The sequence below is a fragment of the Camelina sativa genome, chromosome 13 (assembly GCF_030686135.1).
Source record: "Camelina sativa cultivar CO46 ecotype springtype chromosome 13, ASM3068613v1".
Classification (NCBI taxonomy): Eukaryota; Viridiplantae; Streptophyta; class Magnoliopsida; order Brassicales; family Brassicaceae; genus Camelina; species Camelina sativa.
The window spans coordinates 6,301,948-6,324,857 of NC_141892.1; the positions used below are offsets into that span (position 1 = coordinate 6,301,948).

A 22,910-nucleotide genomic window follows, 5' to 3' on the forward strand; every position below is an offset into this window, starting at 1 on the left:
ATGCATATTACATTTCTTTGGCTCATAAATGTTGCTTTCAATGCATTTATATATATATCTATATATATATATATATATATATATCCCTAAAATAATACTATCTTCAAGATTTACATATCACATTTCTTATAGTATTACTTAATGTTAACAGAAGTTATTAAAGATAAAAAAATTCTATAAGATAAAAGAAAATTAGTTGTAAATTCTGATTTGATAGAGATTGGGTTTGATGTTTGATAGACAATGCCTTTTTGAGGCCCATATATAGGATGGATAGTAGAAAGTAAAAGCCATTTTGCGCGTCAACCAAACCAACAATTGAATTTCACCTAATGTAACCGAACCGTCCCGGTTTAAGCACCAACCATCTCGGTTTAGCTCTGTGATCGTCCTCCTGCTAGTTTACCAAAGAGACGGAGAAGAAGAAGAAGAAGAAGAAGAAGAAGAGACAGATATGGCCGGACTACTAGCTTGGGCCGCCGATGTCGTCGGGAAAAATGGAAAAGAAGGAGACGATGAGAAAGATCGGATCCCACTTGTTTTCACGGAGGAGCAGCAGAGATACGTCGACGAGCTTGGCCGAAAAGCGACAACCCTCAGCCGTTCGATCCATGATCTACGGCTTAGATTGCCTCCACCGGATATCTCCCAGCGTCTGCCTCACCTTCTTGCTCACTCCCTCGCTTCCAATGCCGCTCTCACTCTTCAGCTTGATTCGCATTCCGCTACTCGTGAACAGGTTTGAGTTACCGAAAGAGTGAAAGCTGATTTTGGAATCATGTGTTTGCAATTGCATTAGAGGATTAGTCTTGAAATGGATATGGCTTGTTTGGTTTTGAAGTGATTCATCTTACAGAGGGAAATGGTATGATCCTCATGGTTCTTGTTTTGGTAATGCAATTAGGCACAAATGAGAGAGCAGACGCTGCTGGAAGAAAACAGTGCATATGAGAATGCAATATCAACCTGTGAGACCAAAATAGAAGAGAAAAGGAATGAAGCAGATTCTCTTCGTAGAAAGTTGAAGGTGAGTTACCCCAGATGATTGACGTTTTCTTGTTCAAACATTGAGTGTGGTTCTTTTCTTGTCTATGCTCTGCCTGATATCATATGGTTTGTAGGAGCTAGAAGATGTAGAGGAAAACTTGAAAACTGAGCAGGAAGATGCACAAGCTTCTCTAGAAGCAAGTCAGTCCAAAAGCTCTGGTGAATCTGTTGTTCAGCGTGATGGGAATGGAAGAGATGAAGCAGATACTGAGGCTATGAAATCTTTTATGCTAGAGAAGTTGGAGAGCAAAAAGAATGATTTGGTTGGTTTTCATTTTACCTTTATGGGTACAGAGTTCTCTAATCCTGGCTTTATATCTAATGGCAGTGTAAGTTATATTTTCCTTTTAGTGTTCAATGGAAGAAAAAGTTCAGGATTTAGAGAGGAGTTGGGCTGTTATACAGGATAGAGCACTGAAGCAGCCTTCTCCAGGTACTTTTTGTCATCAAATCTTATTAGTTGTTAAAACCATTCAGAACCATCACGTCTTCAACATTTATGACACCAAAAGTCTTTCTTAATAGCTTATTTTCAGTTAGAATCCAATAGAGATTTGTTTTTGGTTCCATTAGATAGGTTGATAGCGTGAACTATTCATTCACATTATCTGAGTAGAACTTTTTTGCTTTCACAGCTCAGAGAGAGAAGACACTGGATAAACAACTTCATAGTCTAATCGAGCAGTTAGCTGCAAAGCAGGTCCATCTTAAGCCAAATTAGTCTCCACCTTTACTTTTCACGGTTTCTTAACAGAAACTTTTGATATGCTATCAGGCACAAGCAGAGGGGATTGTTGGTGAGATTCATTCGAATGAGATGGAGTTGGAGAGACTAAACAGTTTGTGGAGAAGGTATGAGAGCTTTAACGTTGAAGGGAACGCTGCAAGGAACAGATTTAAGAGAACAAATTCAGATAGAGGATTTGGTTCAGACCAGGAAGTTGATGGTCATTCCTACCTTCCATATACATTTGCTACAAGAAATGAGACCCAAACGAGGCTTATGTATCTCAGGTCAGCTTTTGTCGTCTACATTTTGGCTTTGCACGTCCTGGTTTTCATCAAAATTTCCTTTTGAGAAGATTGTGTACAAGAGTGCTCTGTTGTGCTTTTTAGTTTGCGCAAAGGGGTCAATATACTGCATATAAAATTTATAGGAATACGATAATTGTTCTCAAATGATTTTCTGATCCTTCCATTATAATATACGGCATTTGAATACTGAGACTTCTACATAAATTTTCTTTACATTTTTCTTGATTTTAGATATTTGGTCTTCCTCTACTCATTCTTGAGGGATGCTTTCTAGTTCTCTGTCTTCATCATCTGTAGCAAAATATCATTCCAAGTATCGATAGGTCCAGGCAGGCACCAATGAATACAGTCATTTCTTAAAGTCACCCCCGCATTCTGTAGATGCCCATATCTCCCAGGATGCCCATCTGGTCGCAATAGCATTGCCTTAGTCATGTCCATTAACTTTAGTCTGAAACCCTTCTTCTTCCTCCCTTCTTCTTTTGCCGCTCTAAATTCCTCCAGCTGAATGTCATGAACCTGGAGATCTGAACCTTCGGGTATAGTCTCGTTTCGTCTGTAAGGTCGTGTCCTGACACAGTCCCCTCCTTCGTTCCAAGCCCCACCTTCGAAATGTTGAGGAGAAAAACTCCTTAAAAATGCCAAACCGTTGAAATTTTCGAGTATAGCTTTTAGAGAAATTCTTAAAGCCTTCCTGTATCCATAGTCCAAAGGCAATTCAGTAGTGTTTGGTAACGAACAATATTGGCACCCAGAGATTTTTTTATTTTCATAGAAAATAACCGGCCGGTAAAACCAGTGGCCAGATGATATAACCAGGTAGTCGAGCTTGTCGAGCTGACTTGTCCACGCAGTGTCATACTCGTCGAGGTATAGGCTGAAGAACTTGAACTTGGGATCTGTTGGGTCAGGTTTAGTAGACTTCACTAGAAATGGTGACCACATGGCATGAAGAGTGAAGTTATATGATGTGTAGTTCCATACTTTAAAATCTGTGTTTGGTGAAGGGGAAACATCTTCAGGATATTCCACCTACAAGGAATTAAAAAGTCAACACACAGAGAGATGTTGGTTAGATGGTGATCATTGACAATTAGATTGGATTTTTTACCTTAGAGAGAAGGCACAAGAGAGATTGAACTTGATTTCTGCTAATGGAATCACCAACAAACCCCATGGCTTTCCCTCTAACCATTTCCAAGAACTCTTGAGGATCAATGATTGGGAGATCACATCCGTCCGGCTTCCACCTCCATCTCATGAACCCGGTGTCTGGTCTCCCGTACCTCATGCAGTTCTGATGCTCATGTATAGCCCAACAAGTGGTGTTGGTGTAGTATGGAGCTTCTTCGTTCGGTACCCATTCCCCGGTAAAAAGATCACACCTTTGCTCATCATCTCTGTTCTGCATCCTTGATGGTGATATATTGACTGGGGACGTCTGATTAAGTGGAGCGGGAATAGGAGCATTCACAGGTGAAGGACTCTGAGCGGGTGAAGACATCCAATGTGGTGGAGCAGTAATCGGACTACTCTTAGGTGAAAGAATCTGATCAGATGAAGGACTCCGTTGTCTTGAAGGTGTGTGATTGGTTGGAGAGAGAATGGGACCATTCTCGGGTGTAGGACTACGATGGAAAGAAGATTTCCGATGACGTGAAGGTGAATGGTCGGGTGGAGCGGGAATGGGACCATTCACGGGTGAATGAATTTGAGTTGATGAAATATTAAGATGACTGAAATGCATATGGTTGACTGGAGAGGAACGATCAGTTTCAGATGATGAGATTGATAGAGGTAAGATTGGATTTGCGATGAGAGAATATAGAGCAGGGACTATAGTGAAGAGAAACAGAACAAATGCTAATGTAACTGCAACTCGTGGTGTCCTTTGAAGGATTGCAAACAGAGGAACCTCCATTGTCTGCTTCGAGACAATGGTGTCCGAGTTTATCATAAATATGTATGTATATATGGGGTAGTGGTCATCCAATAACTAGGCACAACCGTTGACCATGTCGTTTAAAATAATTAAATAAACGAGAGAGAGAGAGAGAGAAACATAAGACTTGATTTGGCTTGGTCCATTACTCATTAGGACAACATTTTCCGAACTTGAGCCAATAATCCTTTGTCTTCTTCTCTCTTTAGCATAGCAAGCAAGAAGTCATTGAGGTTATCAATGGGACCGGGCAAGCACCAGTGAACACAGTCGTTGTACAACGTGACATTGGCCTCTGGCATATGGCCGTAGCGGCTCGGGTGACCATCAGGTCTTAGCCACATCGCTTGAGTCGTATCTAGTAGTCTTAACATCTTCCCTTTCTTCTTCGCTTCTTCTTCAGCCCTCCAAAACTCTTCCAACTGAATCTTGTGTAGCTTCCTTGTCGTATCATCTTGAGCATGGTCGTCGCTCTTATAAGGTTGTTTCCTCAAACAATCTCCTCCTTCGTTCCATAACCCGCCTTCAAAATGTGATGGTGCAAAAGTCCGTAAGTACATAACCCCTTTGAAGGTCTTTGAGTCCAAGATCGCTTTCAATGTGGTTCTAAACGCTTTTCTATACCCGTAAAACATTGTGAGATCGGTTATATTTTGTAATTGACAGTAATGGCAACCGATGATCGTCTGGTTTTCATAGTAGACCGATGGACGGTAATGCCAATGGCCAGAGGAGATGATCACATAGTCGAAGTCTCCTATATCTGCTGTCCAACTCTCGTCCGCCTCATCTAGGTATAGGTCAAAAATATCAGTATACTTGGGATGGGTCAGGCCGGGGTCTATGGACTTTACCAAGTGTGGTGTCCAAAATGCGGCGATAGTGAAATTGTATGTCTCGTATGTCCATCGTTTGAAATAATCGTCATCCTTGACCGAAGCATCCACCGGATATTCAACCTGGAATGTTTAATCTAAGTTTAGTCTCGAGTAACTAAGTAATATGAACTATGAAGAATCTTCAATCCGGACAGATTGATCAAAACTACAATTGGAAATGATTCATTTTGGTTTCATTTTATTGAATTTGAACATATTACTGTAACCAAATCGTACTAAAGTAGAGCTTGGAATTTCTTTTGATTATAAAACAAGAGGAAACATTATTATTATATCTTAAACAAACCAAATTCAGATAAGATTCGATTCATCAATCAGCGCACAAAAATCCAAACCAAAAATTTAACAAAAAGAAGACAGACAATACATCCCTCTTTGATATTGTTTATGCGATTTGATCATTCAATTAGTTTAGCTAATGAACTCTGTGGAAATGTCATATTCTATAATTTCTTTTCCTTTTCAGAATCTTTACACATAAGTAAACTTATTTAATTAGTACATCCAAAATCATTGGACGGACTACACATTCCTGTTTCATAATTACTTATTTTTTATATATAAGAAAACATTATTTCAATAATTGTGGCACCGGTGAACCAAAATCACCTTTATGCACGAACCAATCTTGTATTTGTACAATTAATTGAGTAGTTATATAATTTAATAAAAAAATTAGGTAATATTAACATACATGTCAACTAATATCTGTATAATGCATACACTTATTAATATAAGGGTATATGATCTCAATCTCATCGAAGTAATGATGCACATATAACTTCGTTTATACTACAGTAACTACTTTATCAAAAGTGTAACTTCGACTAATAATTAAGTCATATATACGTACGAGTCTATGACCTAATGATTCGAGTTATAGAAGCTCATCGATTATAATGTTACTTCGAAGTCACGAGTGGTTATATAATAATCTTCTTGAGTACTAAACTATGATTTACTTATTTTAATGCAATTTTTGGCTAATTAAACTGAAAATTGTCTATAGCGGGTTTAATGACTAAAAAGTGGGTTTAAGGACAAATTAATACTTTGATCCGTTTACATCATACATTTTAAATTCTTATTTTAGAAAATTCAAAATTGTGCTGGAAATAAAAAGAAGAACTTTAATTTGTAAATTAAGCAATATATGTCCCAACAAAAACAGAGACGAATAATAACTATTAATATGCTTTTCTAAAATAATAATGTTGGGAAAAAGGTGTTACCTGAGAGAGAAGGCAGATCAAAGACTGCATGTGGTTTCTGCTAACGGAGTCACCAACAAACGCCATAGTTTTACCTCTCACGATCTCAAGAAACCGGAACGGGTCAAAAACAGGCAAGCCATCTACGCAGCCGTAAGGTTTCCATTTCCACTTGAAGAAATCCGTGTCGGGTCTTCCAAACTTCATGCAGTTTTGGTGTTCGTGTATCGCCCAGCACGTAGTGTTTGTGTAGTAAGGTGCATCAGGGTTAGGAACCCACTCTCCAGAGAATATGTCCCAGCCCTCGTGTGATGCTACGACGGGGTTTTGGAGCTTGATGATGCTGCTTTGGCTTGGAGGTTGTTGCTTGAGGAAGAAGTTAGGGTCTTCAAGAAAAGGGTAGAAAAGAGGGATGATGGTGAATAGAGCTGTGGCGATGGTCACTACGATGAGTAGCTTTTGTTTACTTGGAAATGTTGCAGAATGAAGAAGCTCCATTGTAGGAAAGATAGATGATCAGATAGGGAGAGGAGAGAAAGCAGGAAGACTATATCTAGAGTCTGGGACTAGATTTGTTTATAAGTTGTGCAAAAAGATCTGTGAATTCTTTGTAATACAACAAAAAGAGTAGGTGTCACATCTAAATTATGAGTTATGATTATTGCAAAAATAGCCAGCAGAAGAAATTTAAAGTAACCAATGAAACAAATAAATTCACAAGGTGATTGACTATTCCAGTAATATGGACGTTTTTTGTCGGCAATTTGGACGTTTAAATGATATTTAATTCTATAAACACATGTAATTAGGCTTTAGGTTGTTGTTATATATATGTAAGTGTCACAAATACTGTAATTTGATTTTCAAAAAAGCATGTCTTGTGTTGTATATGATTTTAGCTGAGATAACGCAACAACGGAAGTATTTCAATTCACTAGGCTACAAGTCTTGGGTATAACTTACTTATGTATTTTTTTTTATCTTCGCCGATAACTTACTTATGTATTATTTGTGATTTTTTTCAACAATTCTTACTTTTGATTATATAATATCAAGTTATATTATGCTTTTTCCAACTCTTAAAAAAAAAAATAAGTATGACTAGGAGTTAGGACAAACATATATGAGTTTATTCACCCATGTGGATTCTTTTTGGCTTGTTGTTATTACTAATCAAAAGGTAACAAGGGTTTCTGTTTCATATTATATCTTAAACAAAAATTTCTGAATCGAGTTAGTAGTACTAATTTCACAAACAAGTAGACTATGATCTAACAAGTAAAATTGAATGTGAATATGATCTAAGAAACATTCAAAAGCATAGCCTATATATAGATCCATAACGTTATAATTTACGCCTCTAACGACGAAAGTACCACCACTAGGAGTAGGCTACATGTCTTGGTTATAATTTACGCCTCTAATTCTTATTAAGTAACAATACACATAATAAGGCAGACAGACTTCCAGATATCTCGTCGCATCACTGAATCTTCATATGATTCTATAGCTGATAACATACAATACTTCCATGTAGGACGATCGCATTGTTGTTTGTTGTTCTCAGTTTCCTGCAACGAAATTGTCTGTTTCGGTCTAAATCAGGCAATATAATTTTTTGGACTTGGACACAAGGTCAACAATGTTGTTGCCGCTTACCTGATCACTTCACCCAGTTGCAACGAACCAAGCCTCTCTGATTCGGGTTTGGCTCCTGCGAATCTGTCCATAATTGCTTAACTAAATCTCTAAGGTACCGATTTCTTGAAATGTTCAACTGAGTTTTATAAAGGTTTTGACAATAATACGAGTTTTGTGTTAATCCTGAACCACCCCACTAACATTTTGGTTCGGTTTGGTTAGGTACGGAAACGTTTATTTCGGTTTTTGCAAATCGGGTAATTAGGTTTACACAAACATTAAACAACAATCATCATCACCAAATTTATCGATGTAATCCGAAACAAACCACAATCATCAAATCCAATTTCATCAGCATCAAGCAAACCTCAATCATCATGAATTCATGATTCATCACCAAAAATCGTACAGAAGTCATGAGTCACTTACGAAAAGTACCAATACTACACAAGTCATAATCAGAGAGTTTTTATAAGAGAGAGACACGTGGATCGTCGACGTGGAAGCTAGAACGCCACAAACGTTTCTACCGTTGTGATTGTGAAAGGTCTCTCTTTTATTTTTTATTTTTGGTCTTTCTTCTACCAAGATGGCGAGTTCAAGCTTTTTAAGAAATTCTGCTGTTTCAAAATTGTAATCGCTTTACCCAAGTTTCAATTCATTCTCAGGTTACAATACTTGAGCTACTCTCAGCTTTAGGGTTTAGTGTACGATGTTGAGGTCTCTGATTTGGAAACGATCACAGGCGTCATCTTCAGCCATCACCATGTCGTGAGTTCTTCTTCTTCCTTTTCCTAAGTTTTCGATCTCTGTATAATGTTGTTCGAATAAAGCATTGATCTTTATTGCTGTTAGTTTGATTTTATCGGATAAAAACGCTTACCAGAGACGAAACACTTGTAGGGGTTTTCATTTTTTTTTTTTGGCTCTGTCTGACCCTATAGTTGAATCTTACTGCCGAATTGAGTGATTTTTTTCATTAAATCATAGATATTTGTTTGCACATGCTGATGTGATGGTCTTGTCTTTTTATCTCTTTAGCAGTTCAATGACTCAGACAGGAAATGAAAGGCTTTTCTCTGAAGCCTCTGGTTCACATTCAAGAGATAAAGTAATTTACTTTTTCATTTCTTTTGAATTTGATGTGACATTGTCATAAGAGAGTTCTTTCAAATCCGATTGCCACATTAGAAAGTTAGTTTAGAAGAAGTAGAATTAGTTGAAATAAGAGTATAGAGTTGTTTTTGGTTATGGGATTGTTGTTTTCAAGTCTCTTGGTTTCTATTTGAGAGTTCTCTTTGATTCAATCTCTGTTAAACACGTTCAGTTACAGCTATATCTTTTGGTTGATTCCTTTGTTTGTCTGGTTGTTCGACGTTTATCACTAGTGCAATGCAAAGAAACTTATTCACAAACTGTTTCTCTTTTGTATTCACTGAACCTTGCACATTGTTTTGTATTGAATGCAGATATTGGTTTTGGGAGGAAATGGTTATGTAGGTTCACATATATGCCAGGAGGCACTGAGACAAGGTTTCTCTGTATCTAGTCTTAGCAGGTATTTCTATTATTACCGGCTTTTAAATCTGACGTGTTGCTCATATACAGTCTTTTCGTAGCTTAACTTTAGCCTTTGCACTGTTATTAGGTCTGGAAGATCTTCTATGCATGGTTCATGGGTCGATGATGTAACCTGGCATAAAGGTATTCTCAAGATCTGAACATACATTTCACTCTGCTCATCATTATAAAAACAAAAAGAATTGGATTAAAAAAAAAAAAAAAAGACTTGGATAACTGACTCGGTTTCTGTTTTCCTACTTAAACAATAGGCGATTTGCTTTCACCTGATTCTCTGAAGCCTTCACTGGAAGGAATTACATCTGTGGTAATTAAGAAATCTCCTGAAAAGTTATTTCATCGTATGGTTCCTTTCGATCGTATCTCATGTGGAAAATTGTGCAGATTTCATGCGTTGGTGGTTTCGGTTCCAATTCACAAATGGTCAGAATTAACGGGACTGCAAACATTAATGCTGTTAACGCTGCTGCAGAACAAGGTAAATTGTTTTAGATTGTGGTTAATTTTAAGCCCTTCTTTGTTTGTATGGGCAAAAATGTATAGATATCTATGTTTCTATATGATCTTTGTCAAACTGACTAGAAAAGAAGCTTGTTATATCATGTTCAGGTGTGAAAAGATTTGTGTATATATCAGCTGCGGACTTTGGTGTCATAAATAACTTGATTCGAGGATACTTCGAAGGGAAGGTGGTACTTCTTCTTCTTATTCGTTGTCTTTTTTGGATTTTGTTCTTTAGTTATTACATATCTCTCTGATCAGTTTATTTATAAATTTGCAGAGAGCAACTGAAGCTGAGATTTTGGATAAATTCGGAAACAGAGGTAAGTGTAAATTCTCTCACTTTTATGTTAAACTCGCTTGTTGGTATTATCACTGAGAACCTGTTGTTTTGTATGCTTTCTTAGGAACGGTATTAAGGCCAGGATTCATACACGGGACTCGTCAGGTCGGTAGCATAAAGCTGCCACTTAGTCTCATTGGAGCTCCACTCGAAATGGTAAAACAAGAAGAGATATGCATCAATCTTGTTTTGTCTTGACAACAATCTCTAAGATGATAAAAGTGTGAATCCTTTTTTTTTTTTTTTTTTTTCTGAAAACATTTTATCATTTACAGGTTTTGAAACTGTTCCCAAAAGAGGTGACGAAACTTCCACTGATCGGGCCACTTCTAATACCACCGGTCAATGTTAAATCCGTTGCAGGGACTGCAGTAAAAGCCGCAGTCGATCCCGAGTTCTCTTCTGGAGTCATCGATGTGTACGGGATCCTTCAACACGGTCACTGAACACGAGGACACCAATGGGCTTAACAACAAAGTTTCTCCTTATTATGGTCTTAACTGACTAAAAAAATCAAATGCAACAACAACCATTTGTCTCTAAGTTTTGCCACCACTAAATAAAATTTGGAACTGAAGCAGCTTCAAAGCAAATAATAGAGATTCATTTTATTTTATTTTCTCTCAGTGCCAGTGGAGTGCCAAAACAAATTAACAATGCCAAGCGTAGCCTATTGAGTTAAAGAAACGGGTTATATTTAATAACCGGAATAAACCGTAACCGTGTGTGATTATTATATGATTTTAAAAAAGCAGTCGAACCGGACATAAAAGGCATAATAAACCTAGGAGAGGGAGAGTGTGCTTTTTCTTTTTTGTCGTGCTCTTTTGGTTTCCCGGGTTTTCGCTTATTCATCGGGTTTCACTTCCAGCTCTCAAAATCGCGATTCAAATAGAGACAGATAGAGACAGAGGGGGTCTAGGGTTTTTTTCGTATGGTACAGTTTCGGACTCGAGATTATTTGATTTCGGCTAAGTTTCACTATTTCAGGTCAGTTTTGTCTTCTCTCTCTCTCGATTGAGTAAATTCAACTTTGTGTTTCAATATTTTGTTAGCGAATTGAATCGAATCGTGTATTCTTCTTTCTGGGATTCGTCTCTGTCTCCTTTATAATAGTTGAATTTTGCTTAATTTTGTTGTTGTTGTTGTTTGGTTTGGTTTCATTGTTCATTTTTTTTTTTTTTTTTTTGAGTCAATAGGGTTTGTGTTGGAAGAGAAGTGATATTGTGAAACTGATGATTGTTTTTTTTTTTTTTTTTTTGTGATTACAAGTTTCCATTTGACCAAATTCTACTTTTTCGTTTCTTCAATTTTGGTTTTAGGGTTTGCCCAGATTTAAAAGTTATAAGCTTTTAGTTAACTTTCTAATTTTCGATTCTGCATTGTTAAGCTTGGGGGATTTCATATACAAATTTTGTAACTTTTCAGGTTAACCTAGAAACAACAATGTCTGAACGTCGTGCTAAGCGTCCCAAAATCTCCAGAGGGGAAGATGACTTTTTGCCTGGGAATATTATCGAAATCGAGCTTCACAATTTCATGACGTTTGATCACTTGGTATGCAAACCTGGATCACGTTTGAACCTTGTAATTGGACCAAACGGATCAGGTAAAAGTTCTCTCGTCTGTGCCATTGCACTTTGTCTTGGTGGTGAGCCTCAGCTTCTTGGTAGAGCAACCAGTGTTGGTGCATATGTTAAGCGTGGAGAAGATTCTGGCTATGTCAAAATCTCTCTGAGAGGGAACACCAACGAAGAAAATTTTACGATTTGCCGTAAGATCGATACACGGAACAAGTCGGAGTGGATGTTCAATGGTAACGCGACTAGTAAGAGGGAGGTAGTTGAGATCATCCAGAAGTTTAACATCCAAGTTAACAATCTTACGCAGTTCTTGCCACAAGACAGGGTTTGCGAGTTTGCTAAGTTAACTCCTGTGCAGCTTTTGGAGGAGACAGAAAAAGCTGTTGGTGATCCTCAGTTGCCAGTCCATCATCGCGCGCTTGTTGATAAAAGCCGTGAACTGAAGCAGCTTGAGAGAGCTGTGCAGAAAAATGGGGAGACGCTGAATCAGCTTAAGGCTCTTGTTGATGAGCAAGAGAAGGATGTGGGACGTGTTAGGCAGAGAGAGTTGTTTTTGACTAAGGTTGATTCTATGAAGAAGAAATTGCCATGGCTAAATTATGATATGAGAAAGGCTGAGTACATGGATTCTAAGAAGAGAATGAAGGAAGCCCAGAAAAAATTGGATGACGCTGCAAGGAATTTGAACAGCATGAAGGAACCTATTGAAAAGCAAAAGAAGGATAAAGCAGAGATAGATTCAAACTGCAAAAAGGTTAAGAATCTCCTGGATGCAAATGGAAGAAACCGTGGTAACTTGCTCGAGAAAGAAGATGAGGCAGAAGCACGTGTAGTGGCAACATACAAAGAACTGGAGGAACTGAAGAAACAAGAAGAGCATCGCCAAGAAAGGATTCTGAAAGCTACTGAGGATCTGGTTGCTGCGGAACGAGAACTCCAAGATCTGCCTGTATATGAACGTCCTGTAGCCAAACTTGAAGAATTGAGCTCTCAGATTGCAGAGCTGCATCAGAGCATTAACCGGAACAAGAGTCAGAAGGTGGACAACGAGAGGCTTTTGTCTCAGAAGAAATTCACCCTGAGGCAGTCCGTAGATAAGTTGAAGGACATGGAGAATGCAAATAACAAACTCTTAAATGCGCTACAGAAATCTGGAGCTGACAGGATATTTGACGCATATCAATGGGTGCAACAGAATCGTCATGAGTTTAAAAAGGAAGTATACGGTCCCGTTTTGGTAGAGGTTAACGTTCCAAATCGAGAGAACGCTTGCTATTTGGAAGGTCATGTTCCTTATTATGTCTGGAAGTCTTTTATCACTCAAGATTCCGAGGACCGTGATTTCCTGGTTAGAAATCTAAAACGATTCGACGTTCCTGTTCTAAACTTTGTGGGCGAAGGCGGCAATCAAAAGGCTTCCTTTCATATTTCTGATCAGATGCGTTCCCTTGGGATCCATGCTCGGCTTGATCAGATATTTGATGCTCCTGACGCCATCAAGGAGGTTTTAACTTCCCAGTTTGGTCTGGATGACTCGTACATTGGATCGAAGATTACTGATCAGAGGGCTGAAGAAGTCTCCAAGTTAGGTGTTAGAGATTTTTGGACACCGGACAATCACTACCGGTGGTCTTCCTCAAGGTATGGTGGTCATTCCTCTGCAAGTGTAGATTCTGTATATCCATCACGTCTTTTATTATGTGGGGTGGACGTTGGAGAGCTTGAGAAACTGAGATCAAGAAAGGAGGAGTTAGAAGACGCTATTTCATCCATTGAGGAAACTCTCAAGAGTCTTCAAACAGAGCAAAGACTTTTGGAAGAAGAAGCCGCTAAACTTCATAAAGAAAGGGAGGAGATAGTTAATGTTTCGCTTCTGGAGAAGAAAAAACGCCGCGAGTTGGAAACCCGTTACCAGCAAAGGAAGATGAAGCTACAATCCTTGGAGCAAGAGGAGGACATGGATTCTTCAGTTGCTAAGCTGATTGATCAGGCTTCCAGAGCTAATGCTGACCGCTATACATATGCGATGAATCTTAAGAAATTGCTCGTGGATTCTGTTGCTCATAGGTGGAGTTACGCCGAGAAGCATATGGCTTCTATTGAATTGGAAAGAAAGATCAGAGAGTCGGAAGTCAATATCAAACAATATGAGAAAGTGGCACAGCAGCAATCTGTCAGCGTTGAGTATTGTAAGAAAGAGATAGAAGGAAAGCAGGTGCAGCTAGCAGCTGCCAAGAGGAATGCAGAATCTATTGCAACCATCACACCTGAACTTAAAAAGGAGTTCGTCGAGATGCCTACCACAATTGAAGAATTGGAAGCGGCTATACAAGACAATATGTCTCAAGCCAATTCGATCCTTTTCGTAAACGAGAACATACTGCAAGAGTATGAACATCGCCAAAAACAGATAGAAACTATTTCTACAAAGCTCGAAGCTGATAAAAGAGATCTGAGCAAATGCTTGAAAGATATCGATTCGCTAAAGGAGAAATGGCTTCCGACATTGAGACAGCTTGTTGGTCAGATAAATGAAACTTTCAGCCACAACTTTCAAGAAATGGCAGTTGCAGGAGAAATTTCATTGGATGAGCGTGACACCGACTTTGATCAATACGGAATACATATCAAAGTGAAATTCAGGGAGTCAGGGAAACTACAGGTTCTAAGTTCTCACCACCAATCTGGAGGAGAGCGTTCTGTCTCAACTATCCTTTACCTTGTCTCTCTTCAAGATCTGACAAACTGTCCTTTCAGGGTTGTTGATGAGATTAATCAAGGTAAAGAGTGTAGTAATGCTTTATCTACTTTAAGAAACATCAAATAGAAATACTAAAATCTGTGATTGCTTCTGCAGGTATGGATCCTATAAACGAAAGGAAGATGTTTCAACAATTGGTTAGAGCTGCAAGCCAACCAAACACACCACAGTAAGTTGTCCTTTTTGCAATAAGCCTTGGAAATTGCCCTCAAGCTTTGAAATGTGTGTGTTTAAAAGTAAGAAACAATGTGTGGGTCTTTTTTTTTTTCTTGTATTGTAGGTGCTTCTTACTGACCCCGAAACTCTTGCCGGAGCTAGAATACAGTGAAGCATGTAGCATTCTGAACATCATGAACGGTCCTTGGATCGAGCAGCCTTCAAAAGTTTGGAGCTTTGGTGGCAGTTGGGGCAATCTCATGAGACGAAACGAAGCTAGTCAATGCTCTTAACTTCATCATCATCTTTCTAGTTTCGGTTATCGAAAAACAAATGTATTTACGTAGGATTTGTGTATTTATGCTGTTAAACCAGCCGGTCAGACCAGACTGAATCTGAACCGAATTCGTGTTTTCTTTTTGGTTTACATTCTCTAAGGAAAAAGTATAAAAGTTCCATGGCGATAAGCTTCTAAAGCTTTTTTTGTTTTTTTTAACAAATTATATAACAGGAACGAACGTGATAAAATCACGCGTAAGAGTGATCGATGTGATCTCCAACGTCTCCCTTGCTCTTTTCCAAGTTCCTTCCTTTTTAAGTCATCTCAATTTCATCGCTCCATTGTTCTTCAGGTATCAATTTTACTGGGAAAATTTTAAAGTAGGCGTCTCCGTTGATTGACTTAGAAAGTTAAGGTTTTGGATACAACCCTCTTTGATCTGACACCGGAATGTTGGTGGGTTTCGAATTTTCTCTGATAAAGTGTCGATCTTTCACTTTTTCATTTTTCTGGATCGTTGTTGTCTTCTTCTCTAGTAGAAACAAAGAACTGATTACCATTTAGTATATATATGCAGTTATCTCTTCTTCAGCATTTTCGTGCTGTTTACGTTTTTGGTGCTGCTCTATGGATCGAATTGTATCTACAAATCCCTTGAATTGCTGATTGCGTTTTTATGCAAATGCCCTTTTTTAAGTCATATTGAGATTAAAGCTCCAGGATCTTAGATGATGATGATCTGAGTTTGAAGAAAGCTTTTTAGGTCTGATTCGATACAATGTTTGGGGATATTAAGAGATGTTGAGTATGGTTGTCTTTTTCAGGTTCGTTAAATGGAGAGAAAAATAACAGATGACAGTGAACTAGGACCAGTCCCTCTGCTTGTACCGGTTGATAGATTTGGGTTTCTTAAGCAGGAACATGGCAATTCTTCTCCTCATCGTTTCACCAAGACTAAATCATCATCTAGTTCATATGACAAGTACGTCTCATTGAAAAATTATTCTTCTTGTTGTTTTTGAGAATCAGTTGTTTGACCATTGGTGCTAAATTCTTTAGGGAGGAGAGAAGAGTGACAAAATGGAGGAAGATGATTGGAACTGGAGGTAGTGATTGGAAGCATTACGTTAGGAGAAAACCTCATGTTGTCAAGAGGCGAATTCGAAAAGGGATCCCAGATTGCTTAAGGGGTCTCGTCTGGCAGTTGATCTCTGGAAGTCGAGACCTTTTGCTTATGAATCCTGGTGTTTATGTGGTAACCATTATCTCCTTGTGTGTCTTTGATACGTTTCGTTTTCTTTGGCTTCATTGCTGAGGGAAAAAGAAACTGATAATTACTCTTGATTTCATTATAGCAACTGGTGATTTATGAGACATCAGCATCAGAATTTGACATCATTAGGGATATCTCCCGTACTTTCCCATCACATGTCTTCTTCCAGAAGAGACATGGACCAGGCCAAAGATCATTATACAATGTTCTAAAAGCATACTCTGTTTATGACAGAGATGTTGGATACGTTCAGGTCTGTCTAGAAATTTTGTCTTTTCCTCTTGTTTCCCTGAGATGATACTAAAGACTTATGGTTCTAAACACAATTTGCAGGGAATGGGTTTTGTAGCCGGTTTGTTGCTTCTTTATATGAGCGAAGAAGATGCCTTCTGGTTATTAGTTGCATTACTCAAAGGAGCTGTTCACTCCCCAATGGAAGGATTGTATCAGGTGAGTCCATCTTTACTCTAGAAGATACCGATGTTGTAGCTACTTGCCTCTTGAATTACGGTAGTTTGAAAACGATCGAGCCGCTTTAAATGATTGAGGGATAGTAAGAAAATGACTTAAAGTAATAATTAATAAATCCTTTCCTTCATGAATTAGAGTCTTCATGATTAGCGGTTCATTCTCTGTCAATGCTTCTCACCTGAAGTTGTGATAGTATTCTTTGGAACATTATGCTTGAAATCAGAATATCAATTCCTCAGCGATTTTAATGATATGAGATGTATTTGATTTGTGTAAATGTAGGCAGGACTTCCTCTTGTACAGCAATATCTATTACAGTTTGATCAGTTGGTAAGGGAGCTAATGCCGAAACTAGGAGAACATTTCACTCAAGAAATGATCAATCCGAGTATGTATGCAAGTCAATGGTTCATAACTGTCTTTTCGTATTCAGTTCCTTTCCCTGCGGCTCTACGAATTTGGGATGTGTTTCTAGCCGAGGTAATTCACATTCAACATCTTACAGTTATCAAAAGTCTCTTTCAAAAATGTATCATATCTTTGTTTTGATTGTCGGTACAGGGTGTGAACGTTGTGTTTAAAGTTGGTTTAGCATTGTTGAAGTATTGCCATGATGATTTGTTGAAATTGCCGTTTGAGGAACTCATGCATGCTCTGAGGAATTTCCCTGAAGATGCCATGGATCCTGATACTTTGCTTCCACTGGCTTATTCCATTAAGGTTCTTCTCTCTTTCCTGCTCGTATACACTAAAAAGCTATCTCCTTTAGATACTTGAAACTGAAGCTCTGTGTCACTGTCTGTTTTTGTTATGAATCTCATCCAGGTAGCAAAGCGTTTGGAAGAAATGAATCAGGAGAGTGAGAAAGCCGTAGCTAAACAGGCTCAAACGACCAACCCGGTTCAACTATAGGGTTTGATATTCTTCAAATGAATCAAACCGAAACCGAATTCACCAAGATTCTTCTCATTCAGTTTTTTTTTTTGATGCAAAATTTTTATCTTCTTTTATATACACACCTCGTGTGAAAACAATATAAGTCTTTCTTTTGGGGGCATATAATTGAAGTCTTTTTTAAGTCAAATTATAATCTATCCACATAATGGATCTTCGAAAGCAATTTGTGTTATCACTGGTGTAAATGAAGTAATATGTTTACTCGCAATTTGCTTACCTATTCTTGTTGCATCAAAACTTCACACTTGTGTTATGTTATCACTGGTTGTGTGAATCATTGCTTTGATTATGTCATGATTTAATGCCTCCAGTTTTAATTAAAGACTTGTTTTGTTTTTCGTTTTGTGTCTATGGATTTTTAATTCTACTTCTGGGCTTGGCTAGACATTAGAATGTCACATTGGTTTTATCACACGAACCATATTTCTTTTTTTTAGTCCTCATTGGACTAAGGCCATAAATCTTTCTTGATTTCTCTCAGTTAGACGGGCGTCTTTCAGAGGTTCTTACTATCTTTTTATTTTTGCTTTGTAGAAATAAGTATGTTTTTTTTTAAAGAATCAAAAATTTCCTTGGTCCATTCTATTTGACAAACCTTCTTTTGCCACTTCTGAAAAACAGCAATGTTCCTTCCTTCACGCCTTCACGCCTTCACGGGTAGTGAACGTTACATCTTTCACACAGAATTCAGGCAGTAAAACAATAGTAAGATGTACTTCTAACAAAAACCTTGAAAGATTTAGCTTAAGTAACTTGACATGTATAATGTTTTCTGTAGCTTTTCTTCACAAGTTTGACAAGGATTCTGTTACTGGAGTGTGTTTTTCGACATCAAACCAATGTCCTTGTGCCCAAATCTATGAGTATTCTAAATGTAAGCAAATACCTTTAACAGTCGCTTATACATAGTTTTTTTTTTCCATTTAATTTGTATAGAATATAGATGATATCTTATGGCATGTTACATCATTAGAAGATGTACTTGAGATTTTGAAACCTACTGCAAATGATAATCTCATCAATTACTAGAACCGAATCATTTGTACCACTTGAACTACAAGGAACAGTTCTTCTACCTACGTAATTAGCCTTTTGTCAAACACTCAAGTTTTAATAAAATGTATATGGTGAGTATCCTAATTTGATTTAAAAGCGTTAGTAAACTAATGAAATTAAGGGATAAAAAACCGTTAGTTGGCCATCACTTTTTTAATTATTTTAGGTTAACTGAATTTGGGAGACTAATCTTGTTTTCTCTGTTTGTTTACTAGTATGTTTTTTATTGGAAAAAGTGTATATTGAGTGGTTACCCTTTTTAGCGGATGAGTCGCGGAGATGGTGAGAAAGAAAGAGGAAAGAGCATTTTGATGCTCTGGGCCCCACTCTACCCATTAAAACCAAAGCTCACGAACCCCACACAACTCTTGTTTTGTCTCTTTCTTGTGAGTATCGAAAACTCTTAAAACGGGTCGTTTAGGACGTATATACACGTGTCCTTCTCTTATTGGCAACAGTGTTTTTGTGGCTTAGCCTATCTCGAAGATCTAAAACGTAATTGACAAAAAAACTATTAATTACTTAAAAATAAAACGACGAGATTCGATGTTATCTTTTTCGTGGTCAGAAATCGTTGTGAGTATCAAAAACGTGACTGCTTTGTTCGTTCGTGCCCACACCTAACAGATTCGTTTTTAAATCCCAATTAAAATCATTTATATTGACCAAAAATAGCATTTAAAATAAAATAAAAAAAGATTTATTGCTTTTATTGGATTTGTGGTTCAGAATAGTCGCGAATCTCGCACCTTTAATATTATTTCCACAAAAAGAAGGGGGTAAAAGGATATTTTGGACAAAGAACTCTTATAAGGGTAAATACGTAAATTACCCCGAGCCCTAATAGCCTCACAAAGCATCTGGGCTTGACACTATATAAACAAGACCTCTACACAATCTATTTCTCTACAATATCATCTCTCTCTCAAACTCGTTTCCAAATCATCATCTCTCAATCTCTAAGGTTTCGAGTTTTTTTCTCCTCAATCAATCTCACCTTATTAAGGTTTGTTTCTTTTAGCCTTTTTTTATTAGAGATCTGTTTCTTTGTTTACATCATCATCATCATGTTCAGCCTGATTAATCTGTGTGGCGTTTGATTTGTTTTCTCAGGTTTCGTTTTCGTTATAATATCCTGTATTCAATAGAAGAAGAGACTATAAACTCCGGATCGTTTTCAATATTCTTATACATGTAAGTCCTCTCTAACTTATGAACCCATCTTTGTTGTTCCTTTTTTTTTTTATAATTAGATCGTGATTCTTTGTGGTTTGTTGTTACATAGATCTGATGAAATAATGTTGTGAGATAACTGGATTTGTTGAAACAATATTAATCTGATTATGTTAATGATGCTCTCTAAATTATATTGTTTTTGTATCTTCTAGGTTAAGATTCAATCTAATTTTGATTATTTTGTAAAATTACAGCAAAAAGCGTGAATGAGATTATGATGGAATCGAAAGCTGGTAATAAGAATTCAAGCACTAGTTCCTTATTTTACGAAGCACCCCTCGGTTACAGCATTGAAGACGTTCGTCCTTTCGGTGGAATCAAGAAATTCAAATCTTCTGTCTACTCTAACTGCGCTAAGAGGCCATCCTGAGTACTACTAGCCACACATCCTCCCATTGCTTTCCAACTATTACAACAATCTACTTTTTCTCTCAAAGCTCTGGTTCCCATATCCTCTCGTTCTCTCCTCTCAACAACAAACTCGAGATGGCCATGTCTGCTATCGGATTCGAAGGCTACGAGAAGCGCCTTGAAGTTACTTTCTTTGAGCCTGGTCTCTTTCTTGACACTCAAGGCAAAGGGCTCCGTGCTTTAGCCAAGTCTCAGATCGATGAGATTCTTCAACCTGCTGAGTGCACGATCGTTTCATCTCTCTCCAACGAACAGCTTGACTCTTATGTTCTCTCTGAGTCCAGTCTCTTTATCTTCCCTTACAAGATCGTTATCAAGACTTGCGGCACAACTAAGCTCCTCCTCTCTATTGAGCCACTCTTGAGGTTAGCTGGTGACCTCTCTCTTGAGGTCAAGGCAGTGAGGTACACTCGTGGAAACTTCCTCTGTCCTGGAGGCCAGCCATTCCCTCACCGTAACTTCTCTGAAGAAGTCTCTGTTCTTGACGGTCACTTTATTAAGCTGGGTTTGAGCAGTGTTGCGTACTTGATGGGCAACGATGATGAAACCAAGAAGTGGCATGTTTACTCTGCATCTGCCAAGAAGGCCAACAACAACAACAACAACAATGTCTACACGCTCGAGATGTGTATGACTGCTCTGGACAAAGACAAGGCATCTGTCTTCTACAAGAACGAATCAAGCTCGGCTGGTTCCATGACTGATAACTCTGGCATCAGGAAGATACTTCCTCAATCCCAAATCTGTGACTTCGAGTTTGAGCCTTGTGGCTACTCGATGAACAGCATCGAAGATGATGCGATCTCCACCATCCATGTCACTCCAGAAGCTGGTTTCAGCTACGCTAGCTTTGAAGCAGTGGGGTACGATTTCACAACCATGGACTTGAGCCACCTGGTCTCTAAGGTGCTAACATGCTTCGAGCCAAAGCAATTCTCAGTAGCTGTACACTGTAGCGTCGCACAGATGGGGTACAACTCAGGTCTCTCTGTTGACCTAGACGATTACGGATGCAGTGAGTTGATAATGGAGTCTCTAGGAGAAGAGAGAGGAACAGTGATGTATCAGAGGTTTGAGAAGCTAGGAAAGTATTGCGGTTCTCCGAGATCTACCTTGAAATGTGAGTGGAGCAGCAACAGTAGCTGCAACAGCGATGACGAGAAGGAATAAGGGAATCTTCTAATAAGCTCAAGTTTTCTTACTTTGTTATCTCGAATAAGAATGTGTTATGAATAATTTTTTCTTCTTCTTTCCCTTAAACCAGTGATTGTGTCTGGTCTATGTGAATTCGGATGATCGAGTTTATGAAAATATATCTATTATTATGATCATTTTCATGATTTTAGTGTCTTATAAAAATTTGCCCAAAAAAAAAGTGTCAAATAAAAAGAGCAACATTCTCTAATAGTAATCTCTAAGAGAGAAAAAAGATGGAAACCCAAGTGTTAGCCTGATATTCCATGTTCCCCTCTTTAGATGAATTAGTGCAAAGTAAGTTGAATTCATTATTTCCAAATTGACTTATCATCTCAGACAGAACTTTAGACGTTCTATATATGGAAGAATTAGCATCCAGTTAACTAAAACAATTACATTTGACACCTTCAAAATTATGACGAAAATCATATCGTACAGTCGTACACTAGGGGGATAAGGAACAACTAAATATTTGGGTCCATTGCACCATCATTAGGTAATCTATTGGAGTTGAAAAGATGTACAAATTTGTTTATAGATGTACAAATATGTTTATAGGTTCTCAGTTTAAAAGGTGAACCCACATTGTTGCTGAGTAAAGAACTAGTTATCAAGGCAAATTTTTAGCACATTCTTACCAAAGCAAATTTTTTACATACCTCTACATTTGGTTATCTGATATCTATCAGGGGGATTAAACAATCTCAACGTAAACTTCTTTATATATATAGCTGATCTCGCTTGATGTCCGCAAAATTTTACAATTGGAATTCTCAAAATAGACGGGTTGGGGAAGTAAACCGTTGATAAACGTAGAACTGATTCGAAAAAAAATTAGCATGCAATCAAATAAGGAATTCACCATCAATGTTGTTGCTAAAGTTGCCAAGATGGTTTGAGCGTTTCCAAAACTTGGAGAAACAAATAGTTGATGGAAGAAAGAAGCAAATGTTACATATGAAGCATTAATTGGCACTAACCAAATCTATAAAATAGAGATTAAACTCGGGAAATAACAAACAGGAACTCCAGTGGATGTAGCGGAGAAAGCAACTTCATCCCATTTGATTTCAGAGAATCACGTGTAAAAAATAGTTGTCCAGTTAGCTTAGGATCATAAAACAACAACTTCTTCTTCAGAATTGCGAGTGGCATGAGAGCGTAACTTGGGTAATTTCGGATACCATGTCCATGCCAAACAAGAGTTAAATCGAAGTCTATGGAATACATTTTGTGCCATGTCTTGTTGCTTGAACTGAACGACCATATCACTTGGTTGGACAACTTCATCTGGGATACACACAAGCGGTTATCGAGGTTGCACATGAC

At 38.0% G+C, this 22,910-nt stretch overlaps 7 protein-coding genes across 11 annotated transcripts; 5 read left to right on the forward strand and 2 right to left on the reverse strand.

Moving 5' to 3' along the window:
• The first annotated feature begins 291 nt into the window (after positions 1 to 291).
• On the forward strand, positions 292 to 2,268 carry LOC104735615 (uncharacterized). Its single transcript, XM_010455436.3, has 6 exons — positions 292 to 739; positions 905 to 1,027; positions 1,122 to 1,310; positions 1,399 to 1,480; positions 1,683 to 1,747; positions 1,823 to 2,268. Exons 1-6 carry the CDS (start codon positions 455 to 457, stop codon positions 2,123 to 2,125), a joined length of 1,047 nt encoding a protein of 348 aa, XP_010453738.1. The 5' UTR covers positions 292 to 454; the 3' UTR covers positions 2,126 to 2,268.
• On the reverse strand, positions 2,216 to 4,039 carry LOC104735616 (protein trichome birefringence-like 21). Its single transcript, XM_010455437.3, has 2 exons — positions 3,194 to 4,039; positions 2,216 to 3,114 (listed from the first exon to the last, which is right to left on the reverse strand). The coding sequence occupies exons 1-2, from the start codon at positions 4,037 to 4,039 to the stop codon at positions 2,353 to 2,355; spliced, it is 1,608 nt and encodes a 535-aa protein (XP_010453739.2). The 3' UTR covers positions 2,216 to 2,352.
• Positions 4,032 to 6,790, reverse strand: LOC104735617 (protein trichome birefringence-like 19). Its single transcript, XM_010455438.3, has 2 exons — positions 6,156 to 6,790; positions 4,032 to 4,983 (listed from the first exon to the last, which is right to left on the reverse strand). The coding sequence occupies exons 1-2, from the start codon at positions 6,630 to 6,632 to the stop codon at positions 4,177 to 4,179; spliced, it is 1,284 nt and encodes a 427-aa protein (XP_010453740.2). The 5' UTR covers positions 6,633 to 6,790; the 3' UTR covers positions 4,032 to 4,176.
• Positions 6,791 to 8,038: 1,248 nt separating this feature from the next.
• LOC104735618 (uncharacterized protein At1g32220, chloroplastic) lies at positions 8,039 to 10,816 on the forward strand. Of its 4 annotated transcripts, none has more exons than XM_087481536.1 (11): positions 8,039 to 8,322; positions 8,444 to 8,546; positions 8,817 to 8,886; positions 9,245 to 9,333; positions 9,424 to 9,479; positions 9,608 to 9,663; positions 9,741 to 9,834; positions 9,966 to 10,045; positions 10,138 to 10,180; positions 10,265 to 10,356; positions 10,476 to 10,816. In XM_087481536.1, exons 2-11 carry the CDS (start codon positions 8,488 to 8,490, stop codon positions 10,644 to 10,646), a joined length of 810 nt encoding a protein of 269 aa, XP_087337662.1. In that variant the 5' UTR covers positions 8,039 to 8,322; positions 8,444 to 8,487; the 3' UTR covers positions 10,647 to 10,816. The 4 variants fall into 4 exon arrangements, with proteins under 4 accessions (XP_087337662.1, XP_087337664.1, XP_087337661.1 ...); XM_087481538.1 differs by having other exon boundaries at positions 8,073 to 8,322; positions 8,820 to 8,886; XM_087481535.1 differs by lacking the exon at positions 8,039 to 8,322 and having other exon boundaries at positions 8,344 to 8,546.
• LOC104738006 (structural maintenance of chromosomes protein 5) lies at positions 10,791 to 15,162 on the forward strand. Its single transcript, XM_087481534.1, has 4 exons — positions 10,791 to 11,190; positions 11,629 to 14,563; positions 14,641 to 14,713; positions 14,825 to 15,162. The coding sequence occupies exons 2-4, from the start codon at positions 11,647 to 11,649 to the stop codon at positions 14,991 to 14,993; spliced, it is 3,159 nt and encodes a 1,052-aa protein (XP_087337660.1). The 5' UTR covers positions 10,791 to 11,190; positions 11,629 to 11,646; the 3' UTR covers positions 14,994 to 15,162.
• On the forward strand, positions 15,158 to 17,889 carry LOC104735619 (uncharacterized). Of its 2 annotated transcripts, none has more exons than XM_010455441.3 (8): positions 15,158 to 15,332; positions 15,805 to 15,962; positions 16,040 to 16,235; positions 16,336 to 16,506; positions 16,587 to 16,703; positions 17,007 to 17,204; positions 17,286 to 17,444; positions 17,550 to 17,889. In XM_010455441.3, exons 2-8 carry the CDS (start codon positions 15,814 to 15,816, stop codon positions 17,634 to 17,636), a joined length of 1,077 nt encoding a protein of 358 aa, XP_010453743.1. In that variant the 5' UTR covers positions 15,158 to 15,332; positions 15,805 to 15,813; the 3' UTR covers positions 17,637 to 17,889. The 2 variants fall into 2 exon arrangements, with proteins under 2 accessions (XP_010453743.1, XP_019090434.1); XM_019234889.2 differs by having other exon boundaries at positions 15,233 to 15,436.
• Positions 17,890 to 19,590: 1,701 nt separating this feature from the next.
• LOC104735620 (S-adenosylmethionine decarboxylase proenzyme 2) lies at positions 19,591 to 21,715 on the forward strand. The gene is made up of 3 exons (XM_010455442.3): positions 19,591 to 19,743; positions 19,851 to 19,931; positions 20,168 to 21,715. Exon 3 carries the CDS (start codon positions 20,460 to 20,462, stop codon positions 21,552 to 21,554), a length of 1,095 nt encoding a protein of 364 aa, XP_010453744.1. The 5' UTR covers positions 19,591 to 19,743; positions 19,851 to 19,931; positions 20,168 to 20,459; the 3' UTR covers positions 21,555 to 21,715.
• The last annotated feature ends 1,195 nt before the right edge of the window (positions 21,716 to 22,910 follow it).

Coding starts and splice junctions, on each gene's coding strand:
- LOC104735615 (XM_010455436.3), top strand. CDS start 455: ATGGCCGGACTACTAGCTTGGGCCGCCGATGTCGTCGGGAAAAATGGA. Junction 1,311..1,398: donor AGAGCAAAAAGAATGATTTG/GTTGGTTTTCAT, acceptor TTTTCCTTTTAG/TGTTCAATGGAAGAAAAAGT. Junction 1,748..1,822: donor AGCAGTTAGCTGCAAAGCAG/GTCCATCTTAAG, acceptor ATATGCTATCAG/GCACAAGCAGAGGGGATTGT.
- LOC104735616 (XM_010455437.3), bottom strand. CDS start 4,039: ATGATAAACTCGGACACCATTGTCTCGAAGCAGACAATGGAGGTTCCT. Junction 3,115..3,193: donor TCTTGTGCCTTCTCTCTAAG/GTAAAAAATCCA, acceptor AATTCCTTGTAG/GTGGAATATCCTGAAGATGT.
- LOC104735617 (XM_010455438.3), bottom strand. CDS start 6,632: ATGGAGCTTCTTCATTCTGCAACATTTCCAAGTAAACAAAAGCTACTC. Junction 4,984..6,155: donor TGATCTGCCTTCTCTCTCAG/GTAACACCTTTT, acceptor TAAACATTCCAG/GTTGAATATCCGGTGGATGC.
- LOC104735618 (XM_087481536.1), top strand. CDS start 8,488: ATGTTGAGGTCTCTGATTTGGAAACGATCACAGGCGTCATCTTCAGCC. Junction 8,547..8,816: donor TCTTCAGCCATCACCATGTC/GTGAGTTCTTCT, acceptor TTATCTCTTTAG/CAGTTCAATGACTCAGACAG. Junction 10,181..10,264: donor GGATAAATTCGGAAACAGAG/GTAAGTGTAAAT, acceptor ATGCTTTCTTAG/GAACGGTATTAAGGCCAGGA.
- LOC104738006 (XM_087481534.1), top strand. CDS start 11,647: ATGTCTGAACGTCGTGCTAAGCGTCCCAAAATCTCCAGAGGGGAAGAT. Junction 14,564..14,640: donor TGTTGATGAGATTAATCAAG/GTAAAGAGTGTA, acceptor TTGCTTCTGCAG/GTATGGATCCTATAAACGAA. Junction 14,714..14,824: donor AGCCAACCAAACACACCACA/GTAAGTTGTCCT, acceptor CTTGTATTGTAG/GTGCTTCTTACTGACCCCGA.
- LOC104735619 (XM_010455441.3), top strand. CDS start 15,814: ATGGAGAGAAAAATAACAGATGACAGTGAACTAGGACCAGTCCCTCTG. Junction 15,963..16,039: donor TCATCTAGTTCATATGACAA/GTACGTCTCATT, acceptor TAAATTCTTTAG/GGAGGAGAGAAGAGTGACAA. Junction 17,205..17,285: donor GGGATGTGTTTCTAGCCGAG/GTAATTCACATT, acceptor TTGTCGGTACAG/GGTGTGAACGTTGTGTTTAA.
- LOC104735620 (XM_010455442.3), top strand. CDS start 20,460: ATGGCCATGTCTGCTATCGGATTCGAAGGCTACGAGAAGCGCCTTGAA.